Raw genomic sequence first — 25,341 nt, 5'->3', positions numbered from 1 at the left:
TCCGTTTTCTCTTTTAATTCATGGACAGGCCGTAAAAATATTTACCTCACTGCATTAGTGCCGTAGCCGCACACCTGCCCTTTGACCTTCTCCTCCTCTTAATTAAATGGCAGAGATCCTCAGAGCAGCGTTCAGCTCACATCAGCTCTCTCTGGCCCTGCGCTGGGCCGTGTGGAATCGATGGCCGTGTGAGAGGTTCTTATAATCTATAACTCACATCACTTGTGCAATGGCAGCACTTTGGCTAAACTCAATTAACAGTCAGAAGAGGGCCTGTGGTTTTGGCTGATTGGATGTGGGTGGATGCGTTGGAGTGTTTGTGTGTGTCTGTGGGAGAGAGAGATTGGTGTTTGAGATTACACTTTTTCAAGCCAAACGGTTCTGGAGTTTGAAGGAATTTTCGACTTTTACAGACCCAGTGTTCTCTCACCCCCCAATTTAAAAACTTTTCAGTAACACAATAACATATGTTGTTAACATCAAGCATTAACAAACAGTATTACCTGTCACTGTTCTTTTTAAATTTGCATATAAATTTAAATGGTCCCACTTTATATTAAGTCGCTTTAAATACTATGTACTTACATCAAAAAAATAAGTACAATGTATTTATTGTGTTCATGATGTATTGTAAAACACTTATGCTGCTTTTGAGGTGTGATACGGGTAAGGTTAGGGACAGGTTTGGTGGTATTGGGTAGGTTTAAGGTTGGGTTAAGGTGTAAGGGAAGGGTCAACAGTGTAATTACAAATGTAATTTATATTATAACATATATTAATTACAGCTGTAAATACATGCAGGTATTTTCAAAAAATAAGTACACATTAAGTCCATTGTATCAAATTATTAATTTCAATGTAAATACATAGTACTTAAACTACTGTTTAAAAGTTTTGAATCGGTTGGTGTTTTTAATGTTTTTGAAAGAAGTCCCTTATGCTCAACAAGGCTGCGTTTATTTGTTGAAATAAACCGTAATATTGTGAAATATTATTACCACTTAAAATAACTGTTTTCTTTTATATATATATATATATTCATGTAATGGTAAAGCTGAATTTTCAGCAGTGTCACATGATCCCTCAGAAATCAATCTAACATTTCTGATTATTAACAGTGTTAAAAACTGCTTAAGTTGTGCTGCTTAATATTTTCTTGAAAAATGTAAAACATTACTGTAGGATTCTTTGATGAATTGAAAGTTCGAAAGAACAACATTTCAAAATAAAACCTTCCTAATTATAATAAGTATTTATGCATTGATTCATACAATTATTATGTATTCTTGCATTGAAATTTTAATTTAGGCAAATTTATGATAAATGTATTACTTTTAGGAAAAACTATGTTTTATATGTCACGGACCCCTGCTGGACTTAGATTACCAAAATTGCTGCCTAACAAGCCATTAGAACATTTTGAGAAGTTCTTGTCCAAACAATAGAAGTCAATGCTAACCAAAACTGTTTGGTTTCCAAAATATCTTCTTTTATATTCTGCAGAAGAAAGAAAGAAAAACATGTTTATGAATTATATGGGGGTGAGTAAATGATGACAGTATTTTTCATGAATTTATGGTAATTTTCCATTGATTTCCTTTTTGCTATTGACTCCAATTTATATGGTGCGCCTAACCCAGGCTTTCTCCCCCACTACCACATACTTAGAAGGCAAGCTCCGCCACTACGGCCCAAGGGAACCAGCCTGTTCCAGTGAGGGCTTTGGTTATGCATGCATCATTATGCCAGATCTGACTCTGTTCTCATGTACAATCACAGATTGAGACATATCCTTCTCTGCTCATCTCCCTCCCGTACTCCCAGAAGCAAGCGGTTCGTGTTTGGAGCGCTGTCAGTATTCATATGACCAGTTCAGTGGAATAACTGATCGCCCTTCGGTTAGAATGATATGTTCATATGTTTCAGTACAGATATCAAATAAGCAACAAAGTTTCTGTGAAGCAAACTAAAAAATACATGAAATATTGAGAAATTTTAAATAAATAATATGATCATATGTCTGATCGTAAGTAATGACTGGCCGAGACGCACTTGTGCACTGGCCACTGATGGATGACGAAACACTTGAGTCAGCTGAAAAAGTATCCCAAACTCTGGGCTTTTCCATTTTTCACCGTAGCTTGTCGTTTTGCGAAGCCAGATTTTAACAAATTGCAAAGGAGCTGGATGTTATTAGCTGTCTGCAGTGTAGTTTTTTTCTTCCCCTGACTTTTTATGTTGCCCGTCGCTGACTGTGTTTTATGAGTGCTGAACGTGATGGAGTAATGGAGCCTATTTATCAATGCAGATATTAATATCGCTCCAGTCCTTCACATGACAGAACAGCGTGTCTTAGATTAAATACTGTCTGTCAAAAAACATCAGCATATTCGCCACCCTAACTCGTAGAGCATTTTAAACAGTCTCTACCCATAAAGCCCAGCACACTTGCGGTTTTCTATAGTCATCTATGCTATACGGTCATAAGCCACATATTGAACTAAAAAAAAACCCTGCAAAACATAATAAAATTCAAAATGTTAAAGCATTGCTCCACCTCTGAGACAACTTTCTTTTTCAGCTCACATAACCAAGGCATTGGTTAATGAAAATCAGTTGGCAAGCTCTATTTTAGTCAATGCAGCTTTTCTCAAGTCTTGCCAGCAGTTGCTCTAGCACTAGATTTAATGCTAGTTTATGTAATAAAGGTTTCTGCAATAATAGCAAATAATGGTCTGGATAATTTTGGATTATGTGGAGATGCTCCTGAGGCTGAACTTAAAAGGAACAGTTCACTTAAAAATAAAAAATTGTTAACATTCATTATTTCTACTGTTTTTTGCCAAAACGATTAAAGCCAGAAGGCTCTAAAACAAGGTTGGCCTCATTGAATTACATTGTATAGACAAAACCCCATTTTTCAGAGAATCTTTTTTTTTGTTTTCTATCGCAGAAGAAATAAAGTTGTACAAGTTAGACATGAAGGTGAGCAAATTATGACAAAATGTTCATTTTTCGGTGAACTATTCCTTTAACCTTCAGCTTTAATGTTGAAAAGCTTGCTTTTTATGATCCAATCAATTTTTTCTTCAAAAAATCAATCCTTTTCTTGTTAAATATCCTGCTTCACTCTATATGTTGCATTATGGAAGAAAATGATTTCAAATGTCACTTCATGTTGACTTTCTTAGTCTTGCGTCAGGGATGAATATATCAAACTAAGTTTCAGCACGGGTGGGTCGGGGCAAACGGAGGTCCAGGTAATGGCGCTGATGGCTCATGGATTGTGCAGTGTACGAAGTGATGGGGAGGGCGCTTTACGACTGGCTGTGTCAGTCTCTTCCGCCTGAATTACCCTCTCATCTCTCCTCTCCTCTGCTCGGCACGCCGTGAAATGGCTTTCTGTAGGCCATTAGCTTTGAAGGAGCAGGGACGAGTAGGATGGAGGATACAGCACCGGCCTGCTCTCCCACCATGCCATCCCAATGGCCGTCATTACGAAGCTTAGCTCTGACACACATCACCCAGCGTGTCTGTCAGTCAGACGCCACGGTGTTTATTGCTGCCCATCGTCACCCCAGGTCAAATACTGCAGGGGGACCGATTGTTGAACAATCCACTGGGCCTGATTTTTTTTACTATCATGACACACTTTCCGCACTTTCTGGTGTCTTGTTAAGATGAGACTAAAAGACAGTTGAACATTTCGAGGAGGATTATGAAGCTACAAGTGATTAGAGGCCTGGACATGAGAAAGATGGATGATGCTTTGTAGGATCATGCAGGACAAAGTCAGGGTTTTGAGCCTTAAGGGCCGTACACACCGGGACGAATATCGGCGCGCGTTATTCGCCAGTGTTTTTCAACGCATTTTTTGTGTTCACACCAAAGCGATTTTCGCTGACGATGAGCCGAGTGAACATGCAAATTCATTCCCTGACATTAGATGGCGCTTAATGTAAAACAGAAATACCCCGGTTTTGTAGTCGCTGTCGCGTTTGTCATATAGTTCTTTATGTTCCGACACCAACGAGACCAGCAGCTCTACATTCATCTTGCCTTGCATCTTCCTCGTCTTATTTCTTCACGGCAGTGTAGACGCTACTTGGCGTATATCTTCTTCGCCGTTACGTATGTGTGCTCGGCAAGACCGTTTTGTGTTTAAGCGCCCCCCAAGTTGTGTTTTACTGTAACTTCAGAAGCTCCAGACACGTGAGCAAAAGCGCCAATCTCATTGGTCGGATAGTTTTTGACGCGGCGCGTCAAACCAAAAAAACGAACCCGAAGCGGTTTTTAAAAAATGACGCTTTTACGCGTGGCGTTTTTCGCGTCGGTGTGCACACTCACATTGGCGCCCTTTGTTTAGTCACGAGGCGTTAAACGTCGGCGAATATCGCACGCGAAATTCGTCCCGGTGTGAACAGGCCTTTAGGGTTAGGGATATGATTGTATAAATAGATGTGGTTTGAAAAAGACAACAATTGTGCATATTTATTTGTACAATCACTGCCTTTCTCATGGATTTAACCATTGCATCTGTTTGCTGGAGCTGAACGTCTGCTATTTGTATACCTTCTGAAACTAACATAGATTTTAGATGCATATGCCTTGAACCTTACTATTTCACACACTGTAGAACCAGGTATGCTGTGTTTTGATATTTAACATTCTTTATCAATCATTATGTGCCACTAGACATGTATGACGTGTGTTAGCACAAGTCGAATGTATTGATGGTATGTACCTAGCATTTAAGGAGGCTGATCACACAGCGTATTTTGTTCAACGTCAGTTAAAAGAGCATTAAAAGGACAGATTAATCTGTACCGCTAAAGGTTTCTTCATGAATAAACTCATTTATGAGTTATTAACATTTAACAAGTGCCATTTCCAGCCCTGCGAGTTTTGGCCGGCTTGAGCAAACTCTCGATAATGTCGCGGGTGAGAGTTTGCACGGTCAGATCAAGAGATTTCTTTAATGGCGCCTGCAGGTGAGGTGATTTTAATGAGGCCTGGGGTGATGCCTGTTTGAGGATGTGAGTCAGCACACCCCACCCTGCCCTTCCAGCACACCATCCTCCACCTCTCCCCTCCTCGCATTCATTTGTTTACCTAGCCCGCAGTGAACTGTAAAATCAGACTGATTTCATCTCTGCGTTTTACATATGCATGAGCCCTGTGCAGCTCAGAGCGGAGGGATGAATACACACTCTCCAGAGAGAGACCTGCGGTGCCCCCTGAGCAAACACACACACACACACACCCCACACAAACACTGGCCTCTGTGCCTACACACACACACATCGATCACAATTAACTTAGTCATACACACCTACTCGTATATTCATATGTCAGAAGGGGTTTTCACAGATAAATGAAAAATGAAAATTTAACCCGTTTGTTGCTGTGGTTTTTGTTTAAAACTTTTTTTTTTTATTGTTGTTTGTTTTTTGCTGTGGTGTTAGATACCAACCGAGTTTATTAACTGAATTAAAATCCAAAATGGCGCACAAAGTCAAGAGAAATGTTGATAATAAATATACTTTAATTCAGTTCTACAAAGCATCAATAAAAATAGCTCTAATCTAATTTAAAATAGCCCTACTATTTGTGTATTGTGTGCAATTCCAGCAGTTTAGCAACATGCTAACATGCTAAGCTCTGTTATAATCAACTGTTATATCTGTATATGTGCGTATGACTGTTTGGAATGGATGCACGGCAAAGACATGATCGTTAGTTGTTAGTTGAGTCATTACTAGTGGGTTACCATGATCTTCACTCTAGAATACAGACCCAAATAATTAGTAATTTAGTCCTTTAGAAGAATGTAATAACGCTTGAGTCATTACTATCCCAAAACCTTACAAAAAACTCAAAAGTTTACAATGACTTCGGTGAATATTAAGGAGTTATCATGCTCTTCATTTTAGAATACTGATCCAAATAATTAGTAATTCCTTCTGAAGGATTTGGTAATACTTGTGTCATTGCTAGTGGGCTACAATCATCTTCACTTTAGAATTAATTATACATTATGCATTATTCGCATTAATTATGAACCTGTATATAGTAGTTGTTAATAGTTCTCCGGGACGTATGAAAAAAATGGTAGTTATTGATTAGCTAATAGTGAACTACCCCATTCAGCTGAGTGCTATTACTAACTAATTCATTCATTCATTAGTGTCTCTTGTTAGTTACTAGAATGTTATTAGTGCATTACTCATTTGTTCCTGTGTAGTTATTCATTAATGATGGAACAGTGTGCATTTCTTTTCTTTTCTTAAAGGGATAGTTCACCCAAAAATGAAAATTGTCAACATTTACTCACCCTCAGGTTGTTCCAACCCTGTATGAATTTGTTTCTTCGGCTGAACACAAGAAGATATTTTGAAGAATGTCTGTAACCAAACAGTCGATGGGCCCCATTGACTTCCATAGTATTGTTTCAATAGTTAGGTTTCCCATATTCTTCAAAACATCATTGTTTGTGTTCAGCAGTAGAAAGAAACTCATACAGGTTTGGAACAACCTGAGGGTGAGTAAATAATGACAAAGTTCAGAAAATATCACTTGTAAAGGGATTGATACTGTGCTCAATTTCATGGTACCTTCAGCCAATCAGTGCTGTATTGGTGTACATTTCCCAGGCCTCTAGATTGATTAGTCACATGACATTTGCAGCTCAGGAGATTGGCTCAAATACTTCTGTGGCCATGAGGAAAGATGGCAGATTTGAAATCACGTGTTTTCAGCTGAGCAGGAATGAGAATGCTAACAGTAATCTCTCTCCAGGTGTTATAAACCTCCTCAGGCACAGTAGTGATGACTCACTTCTTGCTCCAATCGAATCAGCAACCTTCCAGTTCCCAGCCTTAACTGCTGTGCCACACCACTTCTGTATCTGATCATCCCTTAAATGAGGGAAGTCATCATTGATCTCTTCGTCTCCTTTCTGGCCACAGGCTAGGTCTCTGGAAAGATGTTTTTATCCTTGTATGCACTGTTATCAGCTTTAGGGTTATGGTGTGTTAGTTTCATGCTCCTCAGTTTGTCCATTTTTTCCCTGATTGGCTGGTTTATGGTCAGCATGGATTGGCAGCTTCTGTCAGAGTTGAAAGCACAGATGGTGAGAGGGCAGAGCGTGGACACAGTTAGCAACATGGTGTGAATGTGAGGGCACAGCCAAATAATGAAGCAAATCACTGCCATCATTACAGTAGAACAGATCCGGTCAGATAGCGATGCCTGTCGGGGAAGGATCCTTAAAATGTTTCTATATCAAATATTGAACTTTAAACACCAAGGTCTGTATTTCTACTGTGTCAAATAGTGATATCTGTTCCATTCGGAGATAAGTTCTCCTCTTTAACCCTCCAGGGACATGATGGTAATCTTCACCATCATCAGCATTCAAAGACGCCCACTTCGGTTACTCATGGAGTTCATTGCGTGCGTGAAGGAGAGGCAAAGATAGAGCAAGTCTGTTTGAAACTGAGAACATTTCCTCTTTCATTCAGAAGCACTTCCATTCTGACCCCTCAATCAACTATCCTTTTTTTCCCAGGTAATGTGTGCCTGTCCTTTCATCATATATATTGAAGCCCTGAAGACATTTCAGTTTTTCCGAGGCCGAGAGAAAAAATGTCGCTAATATGCAGGCAGGAGGGCAGCCGTTATGAGGACAGTGGAGAGAGAGGTGGTGGCACGGCGAGCTGTGTATTTAAAATCAGCTCATTGAGACAGATGACACAATTTCACACATATTGCCCTCGGAAAAGCAGCCAGTTTTCCATAATGGCCCCAACCTTCATCTGTCAGGCCCTGCTAAATCTACTGGAATAATTTCCTCATGGATTATATGACAGTATTTATAATTTATTAAGTTGCCTATATGTGTCAGGGTACAATTCTCACAGTCCCTATCCTCTGTCATCTTTCTGCTTTTTCGGGTGAAGAGGGAAAAGAAGATTGCCAGACAAATGGGGGAAAGTCTCGCTGAAATGAAGATGCTGCTTCTAAATGTTTTATACAGGCTCTAAGCAGCATGATTGCAAACGATGCGAGCAAATCCCGTTGAAAGCGTCGGTCTTTAGAGGAAGGAAACAGGAGATACTCCTAAATCTGCATGCTGAATGAGGAGCCGGTCTTTTAAGAGATTGCTCATCTTGCTAATGTAATGCGCACAGTTAATCTGGCTCTTCCTTGAGCTTGAGTCAGGCTTAGTCCAGGAGGGTTGGAGGACTGCTCGACTTCATCCTGTTTTCAGAAACACAATCTGGGATCTGGCTTTTTACCCCCTCCCCAAGACTCCCAGTACTAAATCCCCCAATAAGCAGCCTTTGTGAGCAACTCACACTGCCTTTCATGGCTTGATTACAGGGCACAGCAGGTATTTCAGGGGGAAGGTGACTCTGTGATGAATGCAGAGAGAGTGACAGGGCCAGCGCTGGTCTAGAATGTGGCTTTGAATGAGTCGCTCGCATGATAATTCATGCTTTACACTTTACTCTTCAGTAATGTGACATAACAGATATTGGTGTCTGCCTAGGTGGGGAGTAGGTGTCTTAGCACCAAGTTGAGAAATTAACCATGGATCATGGCAAAAATGCCAGAGGTATACTTTTCTTTTCTTTTTTTTCTTTTCTTTTTTTTTTTATCATCTCAGTTAGAATCAAACATTTGACTTGTTTTATTACATGGTGTTATATCTGTCTAATTATTGGTTTAGTGCTTCTTCAGGCACAATAGTGACCTTAAACAAATAAATAAGATATCGTATTAATTAATAATTAAATCATTATATTTAGTTTGTTTAATTTACATTAATTTGATGATTGTATGTGTAAATATACTGTATTTCTGATTGTAAGTACCTTAAGATAGCATGATTAATCACATAAAATGATAAATTATTTTGAACAGTATCTTTGCATATTTTTTTAAGTTAAATTAATCGTTTTATTTAACGAGGATGGTTTAAATTGAGTGACAGTAAAGACAAATAATGTTACAAAATGATACTTTTCAATTTCAAATTATTTTCTATGCGTCAAAGAATCCTGAACAAAAATTCATCACAGTTTACACAAAAACATTAATCAGCAACTGTGTTAACTATTAATAATAATAATAAATGTTTCTTGAGAAGCAAATCAACATTAAAATGATTTCTGAAGGACCATGTGACACTGAAGACTGGAGTAATGATGCTGAAAATTCAGCTTTGCTATCACAGGGATAAATATAAAATATATTATTTATAATATAATAAAATAAATGAAATCAAAAACATTCATTTTAAATTGTAATTATATTTCTCAATATTGCTGTTTTTACGGTATTGTTTATTAAATAAATGCAACCTTGGTGTGGATAAGAGACTACTTTCAAAAACAAAAATCTTTTTCGAACAAGTATAATTTCCTCATGTAAATATATGTATTTAAGTTATAGAATTTAAAATGTATGACGATCAAGAGTAGCGCAATGTTCAATGCAACATATTTAAATCATGGTCATCTATATAAAATGCATTCCAGTGTTGTGATATTTTGAGCATTATTTAAATTATAGCTACTTGTGTGTTTGATATTGATTTGATTATGTCAGTAGTAGCCAAAATTGCTCACATTGAAACATTATGTACAACATGCTTTGTGTATATACTGTTATACTGTTGACACCGCCACACCCCCATGTGTATACCGCAGTAGCTGTATTGCTGTCTAATATAATATGATGTGTCATGTAAACATCCTCATCTCTTTTTCACTCTGCTCTCTTCTTGGCCTTTACCAGATGCCAGTGAGAAACCCTGACCCCAGACTGACACCACGATATGAGGATGCCGAGCGACAGTACGCTTCCCTGCCCAGGTAAGAACATCAAGTCATTAATCCCGCATCCTTCGTGACAAATCGGGGAGAGATGGAAAGCTAGAAAAGTAGAAGGCGAGAAGGAAGAGAGGGGGGAGAGCAGGTAGTCATCTGTCTCTCTCATGCAGAGCTGAATAATCCTCTTTAATGCGTATAATTAAATCTGGAGTGTCTGCCTTCTGAGGCCCTCCTATCCTGGGAATTCACCTGATCCTCTCCGGGGAGACGGCCATGCGGTCGCAGCTCTGTAACCTGATCACAGAGCACATTTCAGGAGCCGTCTAAAGTTACGGCTGCCTCTTTTTATCTGTCTTTTTCTCCTCCGTTGTTTCTATCGGTCTCAATCACATCTTTCCGTGTTTGCTGAGCCCGACTGACCACGACGGCCAGCGCAAACAAACAGGCAAGCGCACAGGCGTGAATGTTGGCTCGTAAAGTCCACAGCCTGTTTGCCCTCTCTGGTCTGTTTAAACAGCGCTGGTGTTAGTGTGAGGGTCACGGTTTATGAGTTTGGCACATGGAAGTGTGGATCTGTCATCACATGATTGTAGGAGACTATAAACGGATAACTGATAACAAATGAGACACATTAAGAAATCTAAAACTTGCAAGTAATGAACTTTTAAAAGTGTTGGCGAGGCACTTTAATTGCACGCAATGAATTGAAATAAAATGCTAAAACACTTATAAAGTATTTATCATTTTCCCTGCAGCATCATTACATGGGTGAACTAAGATTTCACTCCTCCAAAATGGCTTATCGCAACAGATTTTAGTATCAACCACCCCGGGGTCTACTTTCAAAGCCATTTCCTTTCTAAATAACGCTCCTCACCTCTGTTAGTCTCTAGGTCCATTAGGGTACTATGTGTTTTTTGTGCTGACGCAAAAAAGGGGCCAAACCTGGGCCAAAAACGCCTGTGGCAGACCCTCGCTTTCATTATTACACCATCCCGAACTCTGTGTCCGGCCCACGCAGAGGTCACTGGTTTTTGCAGTCAACTGAAGGTTGGCCTGGTCGCGAGATCGTGCAGCACCTCTGTGTGTGTCTAATTATAACCATTAGTACATTGATACACCCACTAATTGCCCAGTGTGCTCAGCTCGAGATCAGCCAATCAGAGGGTCCGTTCACCACCTGCCTCCAGATTATTGGATTAACTGGGCAAGTCAAAGTTGTGTTTCATTGTGTTAGGGCTTTCATTGGACCGTTTTAGTGATAATTGGGTGATGAATGCACAGATGGTGGCCCATCTCGATGAACTCTGGTCAAGAGGTACATTTTTGGAGCTGTTCTTTAGTGGACAAATCAATCACAATCAGTCATTCTTCCTCATCCTATCTTTCACTTTAAGACAAACCAATTCCTTTCTTAAAAAATGAAGAAACACCCCGCTAAATCTCCCCCTAGTCCCACACTCTTTGGCTTTTCTGATGGTGGCCTTCCCAGAGCTCTTTAGATCGGTCACAATGGTCTAATTGTTTATTCTGCCTCATCAAGAACCTTCTGTGTTAGAAGACCTCTTAGGGCCCTATTTTAACGATCTAAGTGCATGGTCTAAAGCGTTCACTTAGGGCGTGTCCGAATCCACTTTTGCTAGTTTAACGACGGGAAAAATGGTCGGCGCGCCAGGCACATGGTCTAAAAGGGTTGTCCCTATTCTCATAATGAGTAATGGGTGTGTTTTGGGATTTACGTTCGTTAAACCAATCAGTCTCATCTCCCATTCCCTTTAAATGCCAGTTGCGCTCGCGCCATGGCAGATTCGCTATTTACATGACGGAATTTGATAGTGGAAAGACCGAACGCGTCTCCAGAACGCAAACGGAACTGCTCGTGCACGAGGTAAAAGTGCGCAAGCAGACCATCTACGGGACAAGCCGGATTCCACCATATCTTTATGTACACAATAATAATCTTTTACATTGTAATCCTTTTATTTTTAATATTTGGCATGTTTGTGTGCTGCTGTACGTGCGTCCCTGCGTGTTTAATAAGCAGAGTGTACGCGCGTTGTGGACCCGCCTATAGACGCACATTACTAACGCACTCTTTAAATAAAATAAAAAATCTTGTGCCATTGACTTTAGACCAGGTTTCAGTTGGTCAATGGCACAGTCTATTTCTGTTGCCACAAAATAACAAAGCGCCAACAATGCGCCAAAACACACCTCGTTTTCAGACTAGCACGCCCATGGGTGCACAAATGCATTTGCTATTTAAACAACGTGGCGCAGGACGTGAAAATGATAACTGCGTCGGGCTGAAACTAGCAAAAAACACTTGCATCGCGCTTGGCGCTGCATTGCGCTGGGTGTAAGATAGGGCCCTTAGTGTGTTTGCGGTCTAAATGAGTGCAAAATTGGCTGTTGTCAAACCTTAGGAAAGCTTAAAAGACTCAAAAGCAGTTTGTACAAATGACAGTAAATCGTTCTCGTTTCTTTTATATTAGGCAGCGAGCTGTCAGTTTCAATGCTGCAAATGCCAGAAAAGAGCTCATGATGAGGGAAGAAGGTTACATTTGATGAGAGCTCTGAAAATAATGCCATATTTTCATTGTTCTGCCTGTTCAATGTTGCCCTGGCAACCAACACCCACCATCTGTGCTAGGCTGGACCTCCTCAACCTATCGTCCGATTTCTCACTTTTTCCCCCTGCCTTTTCTTTCCTTCTCTAGTCTCCTTCTGAAATTCATGAAATTTTCATCCTCCTGCGAGGCGCGTCAGGTTTGTAAATTGTCGTTGGCATCAAAAAGACATGATGGCTGATTGCTGTTCGGAGTCTCCCGCAGGTGAGCACATAGGTGTCCGATAAGCTGCAAACTGCAAGCTTCTGCCCAGACCGTGTCCCGTCCAATAGCAGGACAAGCAGGCAAAGCGTGACTTCAACAGAGCGAACCTCATTTAGCACCGTTCAACCCCGGCGTCCATTACCACACTGGGCAGGTAGCAGATGGAGAATATTAGGCTAATGATTAAATGAAGCTGGCGGAAATTTTTTGATGGTTTCACTTGCTACGGCAAATGCGCTCAATCATTACTCATTCAGCGCTCAGAATTTGCTTTGAGCTTTTGGAATAGCTGGGCATTTGGCACGGTTTCAGGGAGGTATTATTCATGCTTGGGCATTCTCAGCCTGAGATGCAGGATCTGCAAAATCCACGGATCTATTTCAGACTTCACGAGAATGAGACCACTTAACCGGCTGACTCATCTTTGAAGACATGTAAGACCCGTCATACACCTTTCATACAGTTCTCCCACATACACACAGACGCCTATTCATTTCACACTCTCAAGGCTGAGTGTTGTAAAAGAGTAAGAGTAAAAGAGTTGCTCATTTTCACTTCCCTTTTGTCAAAGCCATCTGTGATGCGAATCTTCAGTTACTGCAGATATTAAAGCAGTCGATTTAAGGTCGAAATTCAATTAGATGTGGCAAAATAATCAGTTTTTCAGCCTAATATCATTCCTAATGTGTATAATTACATTCTAGGCCGTACAATAACATTTCTGATGGATAGACACCTATCTTGTTAACCAAGTTTGTTATGAGAGCTGAATGTTGTGTTCGGTTTCTCCACTCCTAATGTAAGGCTAGAATTCTAACCAAATAATCCTTGCAGGACTTGTCCTCTCCGTGGGAGCCAACCCGGTGTTATATGACGGCCAGGGGTCAGTAAGGCCGCGTGTTTGTGTATGTGTCTGTGTGTGCGAGGGTAAGGTGCGTGATTCCCGAGGGCAGCTGAATAAACAGCATGACCTTCAGATGGTCCACGGTGTTACTTCTGCAGCCAGGTGCACTATAGGAGCTCTGATGTAATCTCCATAACATGGCTCTTATTTTACGGCAGCTCCTGTCTAGGATAGCTAGGATACTCTGGTTTGAACGTGTCAAAAAATGATTGTCAGCTACAAACTCCTCAAGCAAGGAGCTTTACAGGCAGCAGAACATGACAGTCCTCAGTGAAAACGCCAAAAAACGAGATAACAGACGTTCACTAGACAACATTCACCAATCAGACACTGGAGTTGATGTTCCGGGATGAAGGTTTGAGGAGCGAGCAGCTGGCACCTTCTGTTTATTTTCCTCTTTTCTCTTTGGTGATGGACGACGGAACTGTTTATCATTCATTATTTCTCACTTTACCTATATTGCTCTTTTGTTTTGGCTTCTCTGTCATTAAAGAGTCATTCAGTTGGTAATGAAATCTCATTTTAGGAGGGAAACTTTGTTACCTCAAGTTTCATAAGTGCTTAATGTGGTTAGGAAGCCCAGATGAAGACCGCAGTCTCTTACTCGCTTTGGAATTTGGCTGATATGAAGAGCCTGAGACAGTGAAGATGTCTCCGTGTATAACACGCTGGCTTATGGCTGTCATCACCATTTGAAAGTAATGGTAAAACAGTCCCAGAATATAATTTTGCCTGCTTCTGCTCACTGCATGATGGAGAACTAGCGGCAGATTTTTAATATACCTTTCATTGTTCATTCGGTAAAGGAGGATCATTTTGTTTTTTAGCTATTTACGTTGCAGGAGTTTCCCAGGGGACTAATTTAGTCTGCACTGTTTATATCCATGTGGCTATCAAAAGAGAATCATGCCGTAATCATTCTGAATGGTTTTGTAAAGCTCAAAATGTTTGAGGTACTGTATGTGGTACTTTTTTTTTTTTTTTTTTTTTTTTTGTGGAGCTTATTCGGGATTGATGCCGATGCAGGGTTTTTTTTTTTACTTTTTTTTTTTTTGGAAGGTTGATAGGTGACAGGAGTACAACATTACAATAAAAACAGGGTTACATGTTTCTACAGGCACATTTTGACCATGAAATAAAATACAGTACAAGACAAAATACAAAGTGGTTATCTACTCATTTTGAGACCTTACTGTAATATGTGTCCAGAACTCTTCCCAAAGAGACAACTCCTCCCGATGCAGATTTTTAAATAATATATATATATATATATATATATATATATATATATATATATATATATATATATATATATATATATATATATATATATATATATTATTCAGTTAATTATGTATGTTTTATTTGGCAGCTGACCCATCGCCGTGACACAGTATGTCTTATTGAACAGCCTGTACTGTCCCTCACAGCTTCATTTTCATTCAAGTCATTAAATATGCCGTCTACCCTGACTAAGGTCCATGTTGCTCAAAACAGCTGCTCCCAGCTGTTGAGCCCGCAAAACCATTTAAATAACTGCACATCAAGAATGTCTTATAATTCCCAACCAAGCTCCAAAAGTTATTGCACAGAGTCTTTAAACCAGGAGGGAAATGTGTCCCAGTGGGCCACATACCACTGTAGCACATTTAGTACGAAAAAATCAGGATTTCACGGACTGAATACTAAATTTACTGCCATGAGATACTTAGAAAATAATGGGTTTAATGTTTCTTAACTTCCTAACTTGTTTACTGATCCTCAGACTACATGCTTTTTCCAAATAACTTGATGCGTCTTCCTGTTTTCCCAGCTTTCTCTTTTTTTTAAAGGTGAGGCATGAGGGGTCAGAATTAAAGAAGGGGGGGGCAGTATAATACTGTAGGCACGTTAAAGGAATATGGTACACTTTTGTGTCCTAGTTTTAAACTCATAAAATATCTTTTAAAAATTGCAATTTTAGCCTGTTCCACTAGGTCTTGACCTTCTTGATAGATTCGATAGAATATTAACTCAATTCTATAGAATATTAACTAATTTTACCAGAAATTTCACCAGAAACCTGTTTGATTTATTCTTATTTTATTGTAGATTTAATGTTTATTTCTACAAAATATTTTAACTCTTTCCCCACCAGCGTTTTTTTTTTTTTTTTTTTTTTAAGTTGCCAGCCAGTTGCAGCTTTTATTTTTGATTTATATGCTGTTTAATGTTGATGATCGTGTTATTTTACATATGCATATGCTTACATATGATATAGCTTGTTTCTGCTGCTTCTTCGCCTGTGTTTTGATCAGGAGATTCAGTACTCTTTCAGAAGATGCCTAATAGCACCCCCTACCGTATAACAGTGAAAACACAAAAAGCCGGAAATTCGGCACAAATGCATTCGCTATTTAAACAACATGACGCACAACGTGAAAATGATAACTGCACTGGGGTGAAACTAGCAAAAAAACGGCGGGTGTATGATAGGGCCCATATTCTATAGAATATTAACTAATTGGAATTTTACCAGAAATGTCCCACATTTATAACACAAACCTTGTTTATTTTATTTTATATATTTTGATTTTATTATAGATGTTTATTTAATGTTAATTTTTAGGAAGAAAATGGCTTTAAAATATGTCTCAAAAGTTGGATTACAACAGGGTTTCAAAAATGGGAAAACCTATAGAAAATAAAACAGCTCTTTTGAGGTTAACATTCAATATTTTCTGAAGTTCAAGGACCTCCATACACTGACCATTTAAAAAAAAAGAAAGAAAGAAAAGAAAGTGTTTCAGGCCCTATTTTGTACCCTGCTCATGGAAAGTGAAATGGACAGTGCCACTGGTTTCCCCAGCTGTTGCTCATATTCACATTTTTCACCCCACTAGGCCTCTTGTGTCCTTCCGTCCCTATAGCCTCATCAAAACTGTGGGCTATGTGTTTTGTATTAGCTTGTTGGAGGACTATAGGTTTGAGAACATGAAAGATTAATTGTTAATGTTCTGGACTTGAGGTGAGCTGGCAGAACCAGGTGGAGGCAGCCACCGCATGCGGTAAAGCTGATAATCTCCAACAGTAATGATGATTTTGGCCTTCACTGGCCTCCAATTTGCAAACACACACATACACACACTGCTTATCTGAGACTGTTGAGGCTGTGACGTCACAGCCAATGATATGCAAATGTTTGACTGAGAGGGTCAGGAGGGAGTGCGTGCATCCAGACGCCCAGTTGTCCCGCTGGATGGGTGGTCACAGCTTTGGAGAGATTAAGAGGATGCTGATGATTTTTGGAATGCCTGTTTTCTTGCCCTCCAGGTCTTCAGGAAACCCTCCCTTAGTGGGAAGCCAGACCACAGCGAAAGATTGCGCTTTCCGTCAAGGGCATTCAGACTGATGTTTTCCACATTCAGTGGGAGTAATGCAATACGTGTGAAACACATACACAGGCCGTCTTGCACTAAAAGTAGCTAATTGATACTGCAGAGAGCCGTCAGACGGGAAGCTTGTTCACAGACATGTCGTACACGTAAATAAGTTAATGGGGATGGTCTGGAAAGTAGAACACAACGATCCAGGCTCCTTAAGACATCTGGCATGCCGAGGCTGTCATTGATACTAGCCTGAGGTATGACGAGAATGGGAAGGAGGGGAAGGAAGACAGCTGATTCGGCACTACAGCAAAACCAGACGATCGTACTGATCGTTACATATACCTATAGGTTACCATATATAAAACTAAAATATATACACTACCATTCAAAAGTTTGGGGTCAGTTAGATTATAAATGGATTAAAAGTGACAGGAAAGACATTTGCAATGTTACAAATAACTCTTTTAAACTTTATAATCATTAAAGAGAGTGTGGAAGGAAGACAGCTGATTCGGCAGTCAAGCGCGAGCGGGCGGTCATACTGCCCTCTGCCTGATTTTGTCTTCGTTCTCGTTCTCATCGGCCTCAATCTGGCCGTTTTTCAGCTGAGGAGTAATGTAACTGCCAGCTAAAGCCTCTGGAACTCTGTGTTCAGGGCACAGCAGCCCAAGAGCCGGAAAAATGTGAATTGTGCTATGAAAGGTGACCCCTTGCTGAATTATGGCGCAGTGTCTCGCCTTACAGCGGAGAATATACCCTAATCAGCCAGTGTGAGGAAACCAGAGATGGCCGACTGTCTACTGTCTCCAGGGACCCTGACCGCATGTCAGTCCCTGTCCCAGACTTTGTATGTGCTTGAGACGTGTTAAAATGTTTATGTTGCAGGTCCTTGGTATGTCACGCTTGCCTCAGCACATGTAACACAGGATCATGATACTGGGACTCACTCACTCTCTCCCTCCCTCCGTCTCTTCTCACTCTCCACAAAATGCCACTGGTCGGATTAGGGGTTACTGTATTATCTGTTCAACCTCAGGCACCTTATCCCTGCAGCATTTTAGCGTACAACCTGCAGATCCAACTCTTTAAGCTCCTAGTGATTGGCTACATTGCTCAACACGCAAAAGTGCGTTGTAAATAGAAACCTTTGATGCTTTCCAGAGCTCAAACACAGATACGCACTGGATCATTTGCCAAATCACCAATATGCTATTATTAGGGGGGAAAAAATATCCTAGAGCAGCAGTTCTGAGCAGCTTTCCCTCTAAAAGTGATCAGAAGCAGTAGCAGGTAGTGTTTTGAGTGAGCAACTCCAGTCATCCAGGGGAAGACTCAGCCTTACACACACTCTGCCTATGATTATTTTCCTTCGTTGTTCTTTTTGTTGGATTTTGTTGCAGTCAAAGCTGCAACACATTAAAGCTGCAGTCGGCAATTCTGGCAGATTGGGTCGACTTAGCCAAAATTTTGAATGTTTACAACTCCCATGCCCCTCCCCCACTACCAGCGAGCACCTCCCATCGTGGTCGTGCTCGTCAGTGCGTGTGTACCTGATTTTCTGTGAACGCGTCCGTCTCTTCAGTATCGATCAACACCATGGACTCGGAGGTAGGCTGCCCTGGCTAATCTATCCATAGATAGCAATAACCGAGGACTTGGAAGCTTGTTAGTAGATTTTCTCTCCCTGTTTGACCTAAGTCCACTCAATTAAAGATTTCTGGCCTCATCACTGATAGGTAGCTACTTTTTAAGGTAGCATTCTAACTAAAAGAGAAACTCATCGAAGCATTCTTCATAGGTTCCTTCATAGGTAACGATTACTCACTTGCTTAATGCAAACAGTGTTCGTTATGTGGTCATGATCCAGACTCCTGAAGAGCTTGAAACAGCTAAAATCATGTTCATCATGGAAAGTCATGCTTACACTGACCATCTCCTTCCAGATCCTAACTTTATTTCCTTTAACTTTCCTTTCTTGCAGAAGAGCACCAGTCGAACCTATTGAGTATCCAGTGCAGCCGTGGGCCGGACACAGGGACCCCTCGCACTACCCAAACCAACAGTCAGGCTACCACCCCAGCTACCTTCCCAGGGATAACTACCCTCACCCGGTGGACCCTCGGCAGAACGACTCAGGGTTCTATCACCCTCCTCCGCAGCAGAGAGGCCCCCTCCGGCAGGATGTGCCCCCTTCTCCCACCATACCCCTCCGAGGCCCTCGCTTCGAGACCATGAACCGCGGGGGCTACCGCAACAGCAGCCCAGAGCGATACGCGTACGGAGAGGCACGACACTCAGACCCGAGACAGAAGAGTCCAATGACGGCAGCTGTTTAACCTCACCATTTGTTTTTTACCTTGTGTACGATGTTTCTAGAGCAAGCACCAGTGCGCCCACCATTTTGGACAGGTGTTTACGTGTTTTTTACTAACAATTTTGCTGGGTAATATCCGTCTTAATAGCCAAAGCTACATCTTAGCATTGATTCACATGTAGCTCAGTCCCACTCAGACGGTCCCTCCATATGTTTTTGTGTTTGTAGGCTAAATGTTGGCCTTTAAATGATCGGCTAGATGCAGTTATAAACACATTCCAGCACCATTTTTTATTGACACATTATTGTACAATCTTTACAATGGTAATTTGAAACTGTGGTATATTTATACTAATGTTTGTCTGCTTGCACGTTTAAGGATGAAAGGGCGTTATTTTAGAGCACTCCATATACTCTATTTGAATTTAGTTTTCTATTACGGAAGGATATTAAGCCACTGTATGAGATGCAAAACGACGTGTCACTATGAACTGCAGCTTAGAATATTAACCTTTTTACACAGATTTGATCATGCATAACAGAAAGTACAACTATTTCATTCTATTTCATACTATTTTAGTAAGTCTGGAATATTATGTGAAAAATACCACAGTACATCGTAGCACTCATGATAATTGTCCTGAATGTGAAGTCATATAAACAGAGGAAGATGAAGAAAAAGAGGTTGTTTTTCAGGAAAAGGAAAGGAGAGTCAAAAGAACCTCTGACACAGAGGAAGGATGAGAACCACACGTCTTCCTGGGCTTTCAGTGTTCCCACCTGAATCCACACCTATGAATGGGGCTGCCTGCCTTTTTATCCCACAAAAAATGGGGTTTGTGTTAAGAATCTTTACTTTTTTGATAGTATTTCATGTTTAATGATTTCACATGTATTTTTGGTACAAAAAAAAAAAAACTCTCTCTGCATTCAGAGTTCAGGCAACATAATAAATAAAAGTATTATTGAATGCGATAATCATGTGAACCTTCTATGTAACTTTTTACAAAACAGAATGATCTGTGCACCTAGTATCACTTTATACATTAATACTATGTACAAAATGTTGTCGTTTATATAACACATTTTCAATAAATATGCATTTGAAACAATTAGTCGCCATAGTTGTCATTTTAAAACTTTGAAACTTACCTCTAGCTGCATATCTGAGGAGGAGAATCACTGAACTAGACGAATAGTCCTCCAGTATGATTCAATTTTATCTCCCAGCCCCCTGATAAAAACTATACCTGCATGTGTGATAATAGGTGGCTGCAAATTAACACAGCAGTAATTATCAATTAAGATGAAGAGGTGATATGCATCTGTGATTACGGTCCAATTTTTAAATTTGAGATGAAATTCAGGCTATTGGAGAATGAAGAGTTTTGTGTGATAATTACAAAGGGCGCACACCACATTATCTGCTAGGGATTAATTAGAGCTCTGTGCAGAAGAGGAATGAGAATGAGAGAAAGAGACATTAGTGTATGTATCGGCATTTGCTGAATGAAGTCATATCAGACCACTAGCGGCATCAAATGACATTACAAAACATAATGTCTTTAAGCAGGTTTCACAACCACAATCCCTTTTCCATCCCAAATTCACGCCATTGGCTGAGCAATAAATTGTCAACTCAAGGTCAATGAAACAACCAAACAGTACTGAAAGCACTACAATATGTTCAATTGTCGAGAAAATCAACATACACGACTTAGTATTGCATTAAAATGGAAAGATGAAAGTATTTAAAGAAAAAATTGGACACCTTGACTTTTAAAAGTCTCACTATTGGTTATGGACACATTCACCTTTTTTCAGAGCCAAGAGCCAAATTATTTGCATTCTTTAAAAGTTGTTGGTTAAAAACATTGTCTAAAATGCTTTGGCAAAAATATGCAATAAAATTAAATAAACATTGTCATTGTCTTCTCGTCCTCAAGTTGTTCAGTCTTGTAGAACATAAAAAGAGTTATCGAATTATTTTTTTTACAACATTACGGCAGTTAAAAGAAAGAAAGATGTCCCTAATGCAGCAATAATAATAAAGTACGGTATACAAAGATATACATGTTTATACACAAAAATGACAATGTACATAACAACCTTGGACCCTGATCATTTCTTAACCCACCCTCCCTTCAAAATCAGATCTATATCTTTAACAAATCTGTAACATCGTTATAGCTGTGGTGTGGACTATTCTTTAATATTGAGAACTATTTTTATATCTTGATCATTATCTTTATAGTTAGCCTTAATGGGCCTTATGCTGCCTTCACGTGCTATCGGAATCGTCATAAATTCTAGTTTCCTAGTTAAAAAAATTGGACATGGATGCCCTCTCACGTCACAATTTGAATGCAATGTTCTCATGATCACAAGTAATCATCTCGATAGCACGTGAAGGCCGCATTAACTCGTGCATGGTGTGTGTTGTCTGAGCGAGCAGGGTGTGCGGAGGAATCAAGCGGCAACCTCCCCGTCTCTCTCTTGAAACCAACACGGAAGTGAGTTAAACTGCAATTCATTGACAGGCCGCTTGAGGCTGGCTGCACAAGTGAGTCAAATCTGTATCTCCCCCATGTTAAAATTACCAACTTTACAGCAGAAAAAAACATGTTTACAGCCTGGTTCTCTCTGTGGCTTTGGTCTATACAGCTAATTTTGCCCTTCAAAACAACTGTGAGGGGGGTGAATTTTTTTATAACTCATCCGTTTAGTTGATTAATATTTAAAGTTCTGCATAATTAAGGGTGTGTCCACTTTTGAGTGACAGGTGGATTCCCGCTGATGTCAATGCTAGCCGTTTGTCTGCTGTTAGCCGTCACTTCACCTCAGCAAATTTTTGCTGCTGAACTTGCCATTTCTGCAGTGTTTGTGCTTTTTTCGGGATTATTTCATACAATTTAATACACCCATTACTTCGCCCACGGCTTCGGATTCCGTCGTTGTCATCGAGTATGGTTCGAGAGAACAACCAGCGCTGTATTTCAGTTGTTTTCCTCTGTGAACATGCACTAATGGATGTCTCACAATTTCGTTGGTTTTTGGAGTTTTCAGATTTAAAAACGTCAATAAAGGCTCGTTCGTTCTGCTCTCACGAAACAGATTGATTATAATATGCTTATGTAACGTTACCGTCAGATTAAATCCTGCAGGTGTCGGCGCTTTCTCCGTCCATGCAATAAATGCACATCCTTGAATGAGCGTGGATTTCTAGCGCATTTACTTGAACTATTTCATAGGCAATATATCTATGGTTTAACCCATTTGAGAGGCGGCCAAAATCAGAATTTAAAATGGACTGAATAAGCTCTCTACGAACTTGACGAGCGATGCCGCGCTGACGGACCATAGACTATAAAAAAAGAGTGACTGACATGTAACTGTTACGCACATAAATCACTCTCACACACACTCTCTCAGAGTAATAGTTACTGCATCATACATTTTCAACTAGCAGAATAGTACAGAATCACGATACACAGTCTCACTTGTAGCCATGTCTTTTAATAATATTTCGAAGGGCAAAAACAGGAACTTTTAATTGGCTTTACATCATCAACTGTCACTTTAGCGCGAGGCCCTGTGCAGTCGCAGACTTGGTACTTTCCAAAGGGTACTTTCAGTAGCATATAGCATTACCTCCCAAGCCTGAGCTAACTCGATCACGTCGAGCGGTGAGCGTGGTTTCAGATAGCCAGGCTCTTCCAGCTCCACCAACGCCCCGCCTCTTTGCCCATATTCTGTTATCCGAGAGTGACGCAAGGTGACGCGAGGCCAAGATGGCGACGGCCGACTCCGCCCACTTTAGGCTTCAAAAATGCTCTTCAGAAACCTACGGGTGACGTCACGGACACTACGTCCATATTTTTTTACAGTCTATGGGAGGAATGGAAACAGGCTGCATATGTTGACACATTTTTGATTGGACATTTTATGGTCAGATTACACCTTCCACAGAAGATACATTTAGACCCACTTACCTTAGTGATTGCTATCAGGACATCCACATATGTGAAGAGACTTTCAACCAGCATAACAAAAAAAAAAATATATATATTATTTGGATAAATCATCTACCCTGCCTTAAAGACGAAAATGCGTCAATTTCTGCTACAGTGCTACGTCGCCTCTTAAGCTCACGTTTGTTCCCTCCCGATGAGGACATGCATGGACTAGAAGAAACTTATTGTGCAAGTTTCAATTTGGATATCAAAGGACAAAAAAAAAAGTTCCACAAGGAAAAAAGCCAGACATGCCGTCCTGAGAAGCAACACGGACATGGAGTTTATGAAAATCCGAAGTATATGTTTGGTTTAATACTTTTAGCTGCAGTGGATACAAGCGCGAGAAAGAGTGCAAACAGAGAGAACTCTGTGCGTTGTGATTGATTGTTGTGTCACACCGTATTTCGCTCTCACAATTTGTGTGCTTTCTTTGCTACTGTTGAGGATTTACAAGCTAATGATATTATATTTATAATTCCTGTTTTTATGTCCCTGTCAACATTTTTTTATGGGAAAATAATTTCCCATATCATTCGTTCAAGGTTTGTCTGTAGTTTGCGATGAGTTTTCGTTGTTCTTGTGTGTGGATGGCTCATTTATCTCAGAGGCAGAAAGTAGGCCTACGCCACGCCGCCATAATTGCCTAGACGTTGGTCTCTCCCAGAATCCATTTGGGATGTGTAATTATGAAAATTATTATTAGGCAAAGTTTTAATTAGCATTTGAGTCCGCCGTAATTATACATTTCCATTTAGCGTGGCTGCACGCGCTGTCACGGCTGACAGGAGAGAGAGAGAGAGAGTCCGAGGTGCTTGTTTTGGTGATGAAGCGTCTCCCATACTGTAGATATATGCTGAATGACTCTGACACACTGCGATCAAATTATTGTGCTGTCATTCGTGCCACACGTTCAGAGGCTTACGGATCATTTCTTTAACACGAGTCATTAATTTGATACTAATTTAATTTGATAAAGCAAAAAAAAGGTGATTAGGCTCATGCGTAATGTTAGAGACGTTAGACTGAAGCTTTGTTTTTATTAAGTTCATCTTTCTTCCTCCCTCTCACAGTCTGTCTCTCCTTCTAATTCAATATCAGAAAGTCTCTGGTTTGAAGTATTTGCAACCCAAGCAGTTCTTTGGTTTGAAGATTTTATCTTCTGAGACAGTGGAAATTTTGTTGAGAACTGTTACAATGTGCCTGTGGAAATGTACTTTATATTGGAAGCAAGCGTCTGAATGTTTTCTTCTTTTTGTCTGTGTGTGAATGCATGCTGGGAATCTGATTTATGACAGTTGTGACAGACAGTCTGGAGTTGTTTCCTCTCGTCCCTCTGTTCGAGCTTTACAGCTTAACGGCAGCATAAAAACCCTCATTTTAACTTTTCCACGGCTCTGAGCTGAAATGTTCAGTGTCGCCAGCGGTGCTTTTGTATTGTAGTTACTGGTGCTCAAAACCTTACATTTGTCTTTTGTGAGATTTCAGTAAATACAAACGCTTTCAAAAGCCCAAGTCACATTGACTTGACACGGATTATTGAGTACAGCAACAAAACAGCTTGACAAAATAACAGATTATGTGCATAAGGAATTATTTTGAATAAGTTCAACTTGTTCAGAGGTATTCACTTATCTTTGGGTGCAACCTCCCGCTTCTTCCATTTCCTCATTAATAGGTGTTTTTTGTGCTTCTCACGGTCTCGGATAAAAAAATAATGTAAAATATTTATAAATCTATTCATTTCAGTGAACGAATGAATTGAGACCAATTGAGAAACTCAGAGTCTGATTTTCAGCCCCATATTGAATTGTCACCACTGTTAAATATGGTGTTAATGGCATATGGATTTGACAAAATAACCATATTTTGAATATCACTCATCTATTGTATGCAGGAGCTATTTTGGTTTCAACCTCACTGTAAAAAAAAACTGTAAATTTACAGGAAACGGTCTGTATTTTTTAACAGAATTTTGTCGTTTTGTCATTATACAGTGAATACCTGTTATTTTACAGATATTTGTTGTAATTTAAAGGTCCACTATTAAATTTACAGGTAATTGCTTT

The 25,341-nt window shown here is 40.0% G+C and overlaps 1 protein-coding gene across 4 annotated transcripts in view; it reads left to right on the top strand.

Moving 5' to 3' along the window:
* Window positions 1-19,920, top strand: part of pard3bb (par-3 family cell polarity regulator beta b) — a 316,476-nt gene extending 296,556 nt beyond the window's left edge. For all 4 annotated transcript variants that reach the window (XM_079882104.1, XM_079882103.1, XM_079882105.1 and 1 more), the window contains 2 exons: window positions 9,805-9,881; window positions 18,927-19,920. In XM_079882104.1, the coding sequence (XP_079738230.1) occupies window positions 9,805-9,881; window positions 18,927-19,281 (432 nt within the window). In that variant the 3' untranslated portion in view covers window positions 19,282-19,920. The remainder of the gene's footprint in view (window positions 1-9,804; window positions 9,882-18,926) is intronic.
* The last annotated feature ends 5,421 nt before the right edge of the window (window positions 19,921-25,341 follow it).

The sequence above is a fragment of the Squalius cephalus genome, assembly GCF_949319135.1.
Source record: "Squalius cephalus genome assembly, chromosome: 9".
NCBI classification, from domain to species: Eukaryota; Metazoa; Chordata; class Actinopteri; order Cypriniformes; family Leuciscidae; genus Squalius; species Squalius cephalus.
The sequence above is the reverse complement of the archived record's forward strand: the minus strand, read 5'-3'. Positions and strand labels throughout refer to the sequence as shown.